At 34.2% G+C, this 13754-nt stretch overlaps 2 protein-coding genes and 1 long non-coding RNA gene across 3 annotated transcripts; 1 reads left to right on the forward strand and 2 right to left on the reverse strand.

Annotated features, from left to right (window-relative positions):
* Positions 1–2837: 2837 nt before the first annotated feature.
* LOC140839419 (aspartyl protease family protein 2-like) lies at positions 2838–4480 on the reverse strand. Its single transcript, XM_073206107.1, has one exon. It carries the CDS (start codon positions 4434–4436, stop codon positions 2997–2999), a length of 1440 nt encoding a protein of 479 aa, XP_073062208.1. The 5' UTR covers positions 4437–4480; the 3' UTR covers positions 2838–2996.
* Positions 4481–8102: 3622 nt separating this feature from the next.
* Positions 8103–9995, forward strand: LOC140839453 (uncharacterized protein At4g00950-like). The gene is made up of 3 exons (XM_073206171.1): positions 8103–8265; positions 8363–8928; positions 9439–9995. The coding sequence occupies exons 2-3, from the start codon at positions 8386–8388 to the stop codon at positions 9502–9504; spliced, it is 609 nt and encodes a 202-aa protein (XP_073062272.1). The 5' UTR covers positions 8103–8265; positions 8363–8385; the 3' UTR covers positions 9505–9995.
* LOC140839462 (uncharacterized) lies at positions 8784–13668 on the reverse strand. The gene is made up of 4 exons (XR_012119733.1): positions 13430–13668; positions 12548–12630; positions 9444–9995; positions 8784–8924 (listed from the first exon to the last, which is right to left on the reverse strand). It is a non-coding gene; the product is annotated as an uncharacterized lncRNA (long non-coding RNA).
* Between the last annotated feature and the right edge of the window lie 86 nt (positions 13669–13754).

The raw sequence follows: 13754 nt of genomic DNA on the forward strand, positions 1-13754 counted from the left end.
ACCATTTAAAAACCTCATATTTTTAATAAATAATGCATAAAACTCCTTACAAACGGGTAAATGTGCTTGATTTTTAAAAAGTGAAGAATGATGAGGTTTTTATGTCATTAACACTTTCACAAATAGATGTCACGGGTCATTTATTTTAGGCAAAAACTTATGTGAGACGGTCTCACGGGTCGTATTTGTGAGACGAATCTCTTATTTGGATCATCCATGAAAAAATATTACTTTTTATGCTAAGAGTATTACTTTTTATTGTGAATATCAGTAGGGTTGACATTTCTCACAGATTAAGATCCATGAGACGGTCTCACATGAGACTCACTCCTTATTTTAATAGTATATTTGAGATCATATTGGAAATATAAAATAGGATAAGTATATTATTGAAGCAAATTAAACGCAAAAACTCTAACGAAACTGTTTTACTTGTAAATTTTATGAAACAAACCAATGATCGACCAACACATGGAAGAATATTGCTTTATGTAGAAAATATTATTTTTCGTTGTAGATATGGTCAAATCGATTTGTTTCACCAATATAAATCGATGACTTCGTTTCACAAAAAACCTTCTCCAAATTAATATATGATGTTTGATGCTTGATTACTTTGTATAATCTACAGAACAAATTATACATGCCTAATTTTATCCGTTCATCCTAATCTTTCACGCATGGAGCTCTATAAATCGGAGGCCCATTTTTGCTCTCGTGGGCTTTATAGCTTGTTATACTGAAATATTTATGTTGATGTATGTGAAAATAAACATGGCAAAAATTTAAGGGTAACGGAATCGTATTTTGTGAGACAGATCTCTTATTTGGGTCATCCATAAAAAAATATTTTTTTTTGAAATAATAAAAAAATATTATTTTTTATGTTCACAATATTACTTTTTATTGTGAATATTGGGTAGCGTTGACCCGTCTCACAGATAAAGATTCATGAGACCGTGTTACAAAAAAATCTACTCAATAATAATTATGTGGTACGTGAAACTAGATCTTATACTATTTATACATATTATTATCACTTCCCAAATATACATATATTTTTGTTACTTTTTATATATTTTATTGGGAAAATGCACTATTGTAATATTTAATTGGGACAGAACCCGATGTAGATTCTCATGTGCAGTAAACAAAGTAAAACAGTTTTTTTTAATAATAATAATTTACTCAGTATTTGAACTATATTATCTAAATAATATAATGTGCTCTACTTGATAATTCTAACTTAAAATTAATTTCACAAATCTATTGGAAAATCATGTTCCAACTCCAATAGACAAATTGGCTGTACACCATTATGTTTTAACGCAAAGTTAATGCTAATCATATTCACTAGGGTTTTGACCCAGTCTTACACATGAGAGAAGGAAGTTTCGAAATATTTTGTTCAAGCTACAATAAACCATGAGGATATTATCTGACAAACCTAATGACTCGTATTTTATCACATTAACTCTATTATTAATATCAAAATAAACATCTTATTAGAAGGTCTCGAGTATACACTATTATTTTAGAAATTATTGTAGAAGTATTAAAACGAACAAAAAACATAGATATTAAAACTAAAAAAGAAGAAAAACCGTCTTAGACCGCCTTCTAAGTGCTTAAGCGCTAAGCTATCATCTTTTAGAACGTTGTTTATAAACCAGAGTCGACAAGATATTCTTGTGTTATAAATTTTAAATCCGAGTCAAATTATAGTTATAAAGGTCCAAAAAAATTAAACAAATAATAAAAGGGTAAAGAAAAGGATAGAATTATCATGTGAGGTGGGGTCCTAAAGAGGAAAGCAAAAGTGTTTGTTGGACTCGTGTAATTGATGCTAATTTCAAAGGTCCGTATGGGTATGCGTGTTTGTGCGGCACCCATGTGGGGTTTTCTTGCGCTGATTCACCGCATTCTACGCCCTTAATTTTGTCACTTGCTCATGTGACTTGATTTTTGTTCCCTTTACTCCACAGCCTCCACGACTCGATTATCCAAATTAAATTCATACACCTTCGACTGTTTTAAAAATCAATACAAAATTTGCCACTTCTTACTCGTATTTATTGTGGCGAATCCGATTAATCAAAATCACGGGTGACCATCGAATATCACCAGGAGGAACTTGCAACACGCAAACACATATGTCGTTTTCAAGAAACCAAAACCCGCGTGTTCCATTCTATCCCAAGTAAAACCAAATCTCATTTCTGTTTATCTAGTTTCTTCCCGACTTAATTTACAGTTACACGTACCATGCAACCTCCATAAATAACTATGAGACAGAAATCAAGCGAACATAAAAAAAAACAATTATCAGATCATAGTTCTAAATTCCCAAACTTCTTGGTTCAAACAAAAGGTTTACACATTAGAGCGTATAATATGACCCTATCTACCACTGGCAAGCAACAGCTTGATGAAATCGAGGGACACAATTCCCGGGCCGGCCCTTTAAATTAACTGCCGAGCCGCTCGTAATAAATTTCATGTATGCTGTGAAAACAATTGCACCCTTATTAAACCCGCTCTATATATATATATATATATATATATATATATATATATATATATATATATATATATATATATAATTTAAAATATAATTTAAAATTTTCTGATTTTTATCTCCTAGTTATATATCCTGAGTCAGCTATGATACTGATGAATTATGTGATTGAGGACCTAAGGTGGAAGAAACAAACAATATTATGGGTTTGAGACGGCTGGAATATACAATAAACATTTTGTATATCTCTTGCGATATAGGTAAGATACACAGACCACAACGATTTAATATATATCTTGGTATTTATTGTAATGCGCACTAAAATTGTTGGGTGAAATATTGATTCATCCTTTCTTTTGCTTGTGTATTACAGCATATGATGCCTGCCACCTTTTCTTTTTGGTTTCTTTTGACCCTAAAACATAATAAAGATTAAAGATAATTTAAGAAACATCATTCCACCATTATTATCGGCTTGTCAGTCACAACCCCGAGGAGCAAACCCGACCCGATTGTTTGCCAAATCGAACACGACCCGGAAACTCTGCTGTTGAATGTTTCCAATAATGGACAACCCGCTCGTCGTACCCGCGAAAGCAAAGCAAAACCTTCCATTGCTGTTAACCGGAATCAAGTAGTTGGAAGCCGGAAGGGACACTTCCGCGCCGGAGAAGTGCAGAACCACTGTCGGAACCTTCACCACGGTCTTCCCTGAAAGATCGAAACACGTGTCGAACAAAGAGAAGTCTGGGGCACGCTTCAGGTTTGAAGCCCCGACTCGGAATGCGTTTCTCAAAGCCACGTAGGCTGGTTGGGTTAACCGGGTGACGGATGTGCCGGAATCCACTATCACTCCACCGTCTCCGGTAGTCGACTCGAGATTGAAGACCGACGCTGTAATTCCAGGGACGCGAGTCCCACCGACGGAAATACCGTTTAAACCCACGTAGTAGAACGTGTCCAGCTTTGGATTGGCCAACAAAGGGGTGAAAACGGCGTTTCGGGACACCGCTGATTGGCCGAACATGATCGAAGACGGTTTGGAGGAAGCTGAACGGTCCACCAAACAGTAGGAAAACTTGCTACCAAACTGGCTACCGCTTTGGGTGGGAAATGACAATTTCCCACGGCCGAGGCCTAATAAACCGGCGGCGCCGACGAACAGACCTTCATCGTCATGACCACAGCCAATAGCAACTTTATCGACCTTCCTCCCCCGAAACGTCAGCGTTTCGGTTGAGAATTCCCCTACAGTAAAGGAACCGTCTCCGTACGAGACTTCGTAGAGGCATTTCTTCCGGTCGCTGGTGCAACCAGGAGAATCGAGCAGACGGCAGAGGGGAGACCCACAAGGGACGCCTAAAAACGAGCTAGACTTTTTGGGGTCGAAAACCGGGTCGGACTGTGAGTAGCATTTCTTACACGGGGAACACTGGATCCAGACAACGTCACTTCCAGTATCGAGAACCATGAAGGCATACTTCGGCGGAGTACCTACCCCAATCCGTGTGAAGTACTCACCACTTCCTTGTGCAAGCCCGGAAATCACCGTGCTGCTGAAATCTGACGCACCCTTTGGTTTGCCAGATGAATTAGCTGCGGTGGTGGCGAGAGCAGAGAGTGCTTGGACCCTAACAGCATCACGTTTCAAACGAAGTTTGAAAAGGGATTCCGGAGTAGAATCGAAAGCAGGAGATACGTTGTCTGCATGGTGTAAATCAAGTGTAAATCCATTATCAGAATCGAGTAGGGTCTGAGAATGGGGTAGGAATTCGGATTCTTGTAGGGTGTCCCATGAGCGTGTTTTGGGTCTAGGAAGAGAGGTGATAACGAGGGTCTGATATGGAAGAGCGGAGGAGAAGGTGGATAGGAGGAGAAGAGAAAGGACAATGGAGATGGAGATGGGTTTTGGTTCCATTTTCACAGGGTGCGAAATGGGAGGAAGAGCATTGGGAATATAAATAACCGAGGACCGTTCGTTCGAGTGTGTATATTGGAAAATGATGCATCTTACTGTACTTTGGTTTTTAGTAACATAGGTACGTTGATTATGATTTGGAAAATATATCATATTTTTAAAATAAATTATCTAAAAATAAAATAAAAAATTAATCGTTAGATTTTATCTTTTGCAATAAATTTTTTAATATATGAAAAACAAATTTAAAAAAATATTGATTGTCGTTTGTTAATGTTGTATTTAGATGGTTGGATTTACCCTTAATGATGTAAAATAATCTATTTGTCATTTTGAACGTGACAAAAACTCGTGTTAATAAATTATATTTTATTTTAAAAAATAAAACATATTTAATAATCAAACATGAAAATTTTCGAGTTCAGAGATGAAGACGGATTAAGTAAAAACTTATTAAACCCGAATATCCGATTATATAAATATATTTTCGCTTAATTATATTAATTGGATAAAACGAAGACAATTGTTAATATATGAAGCAGATGTTATTTTTATAGGATAATTGTATTAATATACATTGTTTTTAAAAAAATGTTACATCTTTTATAATGTTTATTTCGCTAATTTTTATCTTTTTTTTCTCGAAATAATTCAAATTTTAAAAAAGACAACTATATTTCTTAATAAAAAAGATATTGAATATAATATTAATATCCGATTTTCCAATGTATGGAGATGTAATGAAAGTTGAATATCCGACATGGATGGAGATGAGGATAGAGAGAATGATGACGGAAGATATATAACTTTACCCGAATTCAACTAATTGTAATCGTTAATATACGACTTGGGGTAGGCATATGTCAAGTTTTTTTGGTTTCGGGTAGTTTGGGTCGGATAACCAATTGTTTTCAGATAGCATATTCATACTGATACGACCAGATTTTTTAGTATACCCTACTATTTGGGTACCCGATTGGGTTTGGGTTTTTTAATGTTCAAGGTTCAATCACCAGTCATCACCACGAAAGGACTCATTGGCTGGACGAGATTTTCTGGTTTATGTGTGTGCGTGTGCGTGTGCATATATATTGGGTATATGCATGCAATACAAGTTTGCTGGTTTATCTTTCAAATTGAGAATATGTTGTACTACTTGTAAAGAAGTAAATATGTGTTTGAATCTCATGAACAGAGACTTCTACATGCGATGATATGGATAAACACGTAAATTTCTTATTGCACATACCTAAAACAAATAAGTCAAGTTTGTCAAGGAGTTAAAACACAAGTTCTTACACAGAGACTGAACTTAAAATTATGTTTCGATTTGGAGATTTTAGGGTAATTTGTTTGTTTTTTTTTAAAAAAAAACAAACAAATAAATATAAAGAGCTGCCTGGGCCATTTTAACAATAGCTGCCTCTTTTCAGCCCACTAGGCATATATATATATATATATATATATATATATATATATATATATATATATATATATATATATATACTGGAGTTAATTTTTATTCAATTTTAAGGGTTGAATTTTAATTTTATTTTCCTTTAAAAACAACGATATTATATGAACTGTTTCAGCAAAGAGATATTTATAATTTTTTAGCGATAGAATGAACGAAATAAATTAAATTTCTGTAATTAGGCTATATTATATATAATATATATTCTTTTGAGGAGAATTATATTTTTGGTGTTGTATATTTACTATTTTACAATTTTGGCCTTTTATTTTATAAAATAAATTTTCATTCTTAATTATGTAACTTTCTATATTCACAGATTTTAATCATTTTTTTATTGAAAATGTTTATGTGACATTATATGTCAACTTTTGATTAGCGTTGTATTGGTGACAAATTTGAAAGGGCAATAATTACAACAAAAAAAAAAAAAAACAAATATAAGATACTAAAACTGAAATTGAACAATATAAAAAATAAAACTACAACGAGATAAATATACATTATAAAAATACAATTTTATCATTTCTTGCCAACATAACTCATAATACATGATGGTTAAAAAAACCCATATATATTTAATTTCAACCAAATTTATAGTGTTTACAGCAGGTGTTTACTGCTGTAAATATTTTCCTCATGTTACACGCCAACAAAATTACGCATATATTATTGTGTACCGTCTTACGGATCTTAATCTGTGAAACGGATCAACCCTACCCATATTTACAATAAAAAGTAATACTCTTAGCATAAAAAAATAATACTTTTTCATTGATGACTCAAATAAGAGATCCGTCTCATAAATATGACTCGTGTAACAGTCTCACACAAATTTTTGCCTATATTATTTATAAAAAGGAAGAGAGTGTGAAGGAAAAACAATACAGTAGTCATCATGGCATCTATCAAAATATTTTGTTGCAGCCCACTTTGTAATTAACCATAAAGAATAAGCCCAAATGACTATAACCCAATAGTTAAATATAAAGGCCCAAATGAGATAGCTCATTCTCTGGTGCAATAAGCCATATGGGCCTATACATAAAAAAGAATTTTTTTCATTATATTCTTTTTTTTTTATTCCCACACATTAATTTAATTTTCAATGATATGAAAATGACATAAATACGTAAATTTCTACCAACATGTTAAATATTAATTAGTTTACATAGAAGGACGGATTGGCCATAGAATATTAGAGGTTAGTGAGTTAGTCTATATTACTGCAAAAATGTTACCTATTCCATACTATCATCAACATTCTTATGAATATTTAGTATTTTTATGTGGCTGTAAAAAATCCAATGCATGCATGGCAGTGCAAAACGCCACCACAGAATGTATAAGAATATATCGTCTTTCTCTAATTTTATTTTATAAAAAAAAATTAATTTCTCCAATATTCTAGTGATATTTTTTTAAAAAAAAAATCAGTCATTGAATAGACAGAGCACGTAGCATGAGACATATGTCTGCAGTCTCTATGCGAAGTAAACATCGTATTTAATGGCAAATGCCTCGTAAGTTCTAACGGGAGATTTCCCATTTAATCTCTCCGAAGATTAAGTCTTCCTTTGGGTCTAGTATATAAATACTAATATTACTTTTTTTTGAAACAAAATACTAATATTACTTAAACAATACAATCTTTTGTAATTCACGGTTTTAATAAACAAAAAATGAAACCATATAATTATAAGGAGGTGACGAATTGAATCACGAACTGAATTTTGATGTCACAAATTTGAGTTTTTTTTTAAGATTATTAAGAAAACTCATTATTATTAGTAGTAATAATGATATTATCATCAAGAGACGAGTTCGGAAATGAGAATAACACGCATACCCGTTCTTGATTTGATTAAATGATTTGAAAAATTCTCAAACCCATTTCATTTTGGATTTTCTCTGTGGATAAAATTACATTAAATCTATATTTTGATCGTAACTTAATTAGAGATGCACGCTGAACTTGAGGGAGTTAGATATGAAATGTTGTCAAGAACTCTATCGATTATCTCAAAAGAATTGTATTAAGAACACAGTGAAGATTCCTGGATTCCACATAGAAAGTCTCTGATTTCTACTTATACTTGTCACCAAGTTAATATCAAATAATAAAGAAAGCTGTATTGATTATTTGACCATTACAGCACATGCAAATTAAGAGCAAAGGTACATGAAATTTTGTATTAAATGTATATTTTGTGAAACCCCACAAAACTGGTCCTGTCCCTTGTTAAAACACCTCAACCAAAGCAAATCCACACAGCCATGGAAACACAGGAGGGGTTGGGGTCTATTCCAGTTTATTTCTCAAACCTAAGCTCCCACACTCACCTCACCGATCAGGTAAACAAGATGAAACTACTCTAGTATAATCTCCTTTAAGATTAATCTAACAGGCAACAGCGAAATTTCTGCTTCTAAACGATATTCCATGCTTCAGGTACGGCGACTCCGCCGCTGCAGATGTTGGTGTCGGTGCCGTTCAAATGGGAGGAGGAGCCTGGAAAGCCCCGACTCTGCACAGCTCTCATCGCTCTACCTGAGCCCGAGGTCAAATTCTTGGAGCTTCCACCCTGCCGAATGCCGTTGATCATGGAGTCCTCCGACAAAATTACCAAGACGTCCTCCCCGACTGCAGTTCTCGACGGCCCTTACAATCTCGCTCGCCCCAAGTTCTCTTCGTTCAGCTTCTTTAGGGATAACCACGATTCCTTCGACAGTTACAGCAGCGCCAGCCCTGACAGTGCGCTGGACGATATATGGATTGGTAAGAAGAGCAGCGGGAGGCGAACATCGTCAGGGTTTTTGAGCAGGACAACTTTGAAATGGAGGGGTGGTAAAAGGGAATTTGGTGGGGACGTTGTAGGGTTCTCTCCGTCCTCCATTGCTGGCCGTGGCAGTGATACCGAGAGCTGCAAGAAAGTGAAGATGGAGGGAAAGCTGAGAAGAACTGGGAGCATCTCCAGAGTCTCTGATTCTAGGCCAACCACTCACAATTACCTCTGGGTAAATTTTCCACTCTTTCTTTCACATTTCTTTCTTTCACACCTTAGATTTTTTTACTAGCCTAATTGTTGTATTCTAAAAGTAAAATATTGGAGTGGAGAATGTTGAAGCACCTGAGATAAAGTTAAAGAAACTATTCGACATGACAAAAGCAAGTCGGAAAATTACATTGTGGCGGTGATTAGGCGGCCCTGATGAATCGGTAAACTATAAACTTAAAACCCTCACCAAGAAAATTTAGCAATCAATTATTGCCACACAGTAGGTTAAAAATTGATTTGGGTGGTCAATGTGCAAGAAAGTAAATGTTGAGGGGGAATGGGGACAGGTCTCTGCTTTTGTGGCCCGCAGTGACGAGCTGACAATTCTCAAAATATAAGGAATTCATTCGGTGGCAAAATAAAAATTATCGTTTTGATCCCTTTTCATGATTACACTCCACAAATATTATATAGTATCTAAAGCTGGATTTTTTTTTTAATTTGTATCACATTTTGGTCTTAATTTCAGGCTACTATATATGAAGGTATAAAGCAAGTTATACCATGGAAGAGTGCCAAGAAATCGCAGAAGTAATGTCCATTCTGAAGTAGTATACTAGCATTGCTATAGTATTTGAACATCTCATCTGTTGCCTACAATGTGAAGCTCTACAATTAGCATCTTATCTACGCATTTTGTAAGAATGTACCCTCTAGCCTTATTTCGTACTAAAAAAGTCTTTGAGACACTTGCAAAAGAATAACATCAACAGATATACCATTATTGGTTAAAACTGTGAGATGATTGGAATTTGGAAAAAGAAATGGGAAATAAAGGCAGCCACTGATAGTCAAACATTACGCAAAAGCACAAAGGAATAACGAGTGTAGATTAACATAAATGCTAGGAATAGCAAATCAACCATACGATGCTTTTTTTACACACTCATTTTGAAATACATGTCCAAATATTTATTCTGCTCTCCGATCATTATGGAAAGAAAAAAAACAGACACATAGCGGACTACGACCTTATCTGGTCTCAAATTCTCAACCCTGTTTCTTGCCGGTCATACTGGCAACTACCTGTGAAAAAGAGAGAACAAATTCAATTCGGTGATAAAAAGATGAAGAAAACTCTTTAGTGCTGCAAATCACTCCCAAAAATTACGCGAAATTAATGAAGCAGAAGCAGAACCAGACAAAAAACGTCACATTCTTATGATGAAACATGTCCACATGCATCAACAAATTATTTTGGCCCAGCACTCTAATGCATGTGAACTGACACTTCATATTTCACGCCATCAATTAACGTCAACAGTTGATTTGTTTTCCAGCATAGGCTTGCCATGCATATTTAAGTCTTGAATGATATGTCATAAATAATCGTATATGATTGAGGATGCCTCTGATAATAAAACAGGAATACACCGTGACATCTGACTATACCCCACTCTTTATACCAGTCAGTTAGGTCTCCCTACAATTAACAGCAAGACCTCGATGCCCACCACCACTCCATATCCATTTCCCACATTTCAGGAATAGATCATACATCTCCAAGGTTCTATAAATATTATAATTAATATATTAAAATTTATATATTTAAATATTTTAATTTATATATTAAAATGTGAATTAATTATTTCATATTAACGAAATAATTATTTGATTTACGTACAATTATTTAATACAAACTATATGTTAATACAATCAAAATATCATTGAAAAAAACACGTTTATTTGATATTAAATCAAAATATTAACAATTTTATAATTAAAATTTCAAAAAATTTATAATTTCAAAAAATATTAATTAATTAGATATTAAACAATAATACAAAATTAATCAAATTAAAAACAAAAATAAAAAATAAAAAAAAACTAAAAAAAAATGTGTGGAGCAATTTTCGGCGTTGCTCCAATCCAGCGCCAACTTTGGTGCTGGATTGGAGTGAAACTTCATGGCACCACAATGGTGCCACACCATTGTGGTGCCATGATTGGAGATGGCAAGGCCATCTCCAATCCACTGCACTACATTGGTGTTACACTAAAATCATCTCCAAGCACATTGCACTACATCTTACACTACAATAGAATATTTCAAGAATATTCTTTTTTTTTTCAATATTAATATTTCTGTTTTATGTTAATTATTTATAATTTGATAATATAATGATAATTAAATATTATAATTTATATATTTAAAAAAAATATTGCAAAAAAGACTTGAAGATGAACGTCGAGAAAATGACAACTTCGGATCTTATTTTGGAGATATTGGAAGATCGGGGTCTGGTTTACCGCATTACTAAAAATCTTTTTTGACGTAATTTTTTTTATGTTTCGTAATTTTATGGTTTGTTAGTTGTCGTAGTTTGTTTATTGTTTCGTAATTTTTGTTGTTTTTTGTTCGTAATTTGTACCATTTTAACGCATTATTAATTTAATCTGTGTTTTTTTATTTTTTATTTTTACACTTAATTAATTTCTAATCAAAATATTAAAAAATTTACAATTAAAATTTCAAAAAAATATTAATTAATTAAATATTAAACACTTATATTAAATTAATCAAATTAAAAACTAAAAAAAATAAAAAATAAAAAAAAATTGTGGCGCAGCTTGTAGAGCTGCTCCAATCCAACGCCAGTTTTGGTGCTGGATTGGAGTGAAAAATGATGGCACCACAATGGTGTGGCACCAATGTGGTGCCATGATTGGAGATGGTCTAAGTCAGACTCAATATGACATACCATCACAAGCTCATTCCCAAGACAACAAGAGAAGATGACATCAAAATTGGATATAGAATGTCCTAAATTAGTTTTCCTTCATTATGTGTCATTAAACACCATAAACCAACTCAGAAAATTCAAAAATTTTGATCTGATTCATAATTAATTGGAGAATTCATGATAATTTGGTAAGAAGTGACACATATTCCGAGTGAGTGCTCGAGAGGTTAGTGGCAAGGAGCCAAGGATACCCATATAAAGATAGATCATACTACAGGTCGATTTTGCAAATTCCTAAATTTTTTCAGGCAAACATCTATGAAGTAAGAATTAAATATGGTAAAAAAATGGTAGCATTAGCATAAATGACAAGTATCGATGTGTCTGCAACAGCATGCATCGTGCGGCAATTGGTAGGAAAACAAGAAGATTTCACAAAAATAAGGAAACAAAATTGTGATTGAGGGCGGGTGTTACAGTAACTATAAGGTCAACCATGGTTGAATATGTTAACTGTGATTGCCAAATAACAGAATTCAGGAGATGCAAGAAAATCATACTAGCACCACAAACCAGAACATATACGTGGTGACTAAATTGCAAAGTGCAGGAAAAAATATTTCATGAAAATGTAATGAAATTTCATTTCATCAGAGGAGGTTATGACATCCTTCTCCTTCCAGGATGGAAACATTTAGAAGGCACATGGAAGACTGAAAGGAGTAAAATATTATAACCTATATTTTAGGAACATCACTGGTAAATATGATCATCCTAAAAACAGATTCTGCTATACAAGAAAATCAGAGCAGGAGAGGGTCTACATCTAGCAAGATAATTAGAAAGGCTATGCAAGTGAGAATATCCGTAACAACCGAGAAGCAATTCACTTACATCACTTAAAGCAGGTTGAGGTACTTGCTTTGATGTTTCCAGAGAATCCAAGATAGGCCTTACTACAGCCGGAAGGAAGAGTCCTGCAGCCATCCAAATTAGAGTACTAAGATGACTAATCATAGATCTTCACATAGTAAAAGTATATCAATGGCTTGCACCAAACACAGGTTCAGCAGAATGCTTCAATCCACTGTGGTTCAAATCTCAGGAGTGATAAATCCCTCTCACTTATAGCACTTCCATTGAAAGGCTGTAAATACTAAGAATACAGCAACACTAACAATACATACACTCGATATAGTATATCGTAACTTTGCCACATCTCATATAAACAGAGAAGGACAACAATATTTTTTTCGCTCGTCGTCACACAGATTTGTAGAGTAGCACACGACACAGATTGTCCGAAATTGTAGTACATGAAAAACACAATGAATCCATTCTCAGCTGTATCGTCATCAATAACTAAAAGTATACTCCATCTAGTTGTCACTTGTCAGTCTGCACAAATGGAAGTTTGATCCAATTTCCCGTCAAGCTATAAGGGTTGCTCCTAAAAAATTATTCCAATCTTCCCCCCCTTCAGCAAACTCACAGAAAACAGAAATTGCCGCGGAAAAAGGAAAGCAAACAAAGTAATTTCATCATAATAAAAATAATTTTTCCCAGAAAAACCCAAATTTTAATCCCAACTCAAATTATCCGTAAATCTGATTCGAAAAATCACTGATAAGTGCAACAAAATGAAGCAACACGAAAGAGTATTAAAATAAACATGGCCTTGCAAGACAGCAAATCAAATTGAAAAAATACGTACATGTAGATGAATCTACAAGTAGCTATTCGTAAATTTATACAAAAAACAGTTGAAGTACTCACCAACGCCGGCGATGAGGCAAGAAGCGGCAACAATAGGCTCTTGGGCCACGAAAAGTCTGAGCTTTTCCATCACCGGCATTTTTTGATCGATTTTATACGCCTTGTTTTTTTCCTGGCTTTGTGGTTCTTCCCCGCTGTTCGGCCCTCACTTTTCAATTGCAGGCTTCAGATATTCACCCAAATCAATCCGGGTTTGATTTTCGGATCGGGTAAAAGAGAACACGGTTTCGCTATATGGACTTAAAAACGGGTGTCAGCTACTGGATGCTGAATACAGGAATCTTCAAATCTTTTTTTTTGGTGGAGAAAAAAAATCATGCATATT

Source organism: Primulina eburnea, chromosome 1, assembly GCF_022965805.1.
Source record: "Primulina eburnea isolate SZY01 chromosome 1, ASM2296580v1, whole genome shotgun sequence".
In the NCBI taxonomy this organism is placed as follows: Eukaryota; Viridiplantae; Streptophyta; class Magnoliopsida; order Lamiales; family Gesneriaceae; genus Primulina; species Primulina eburnea.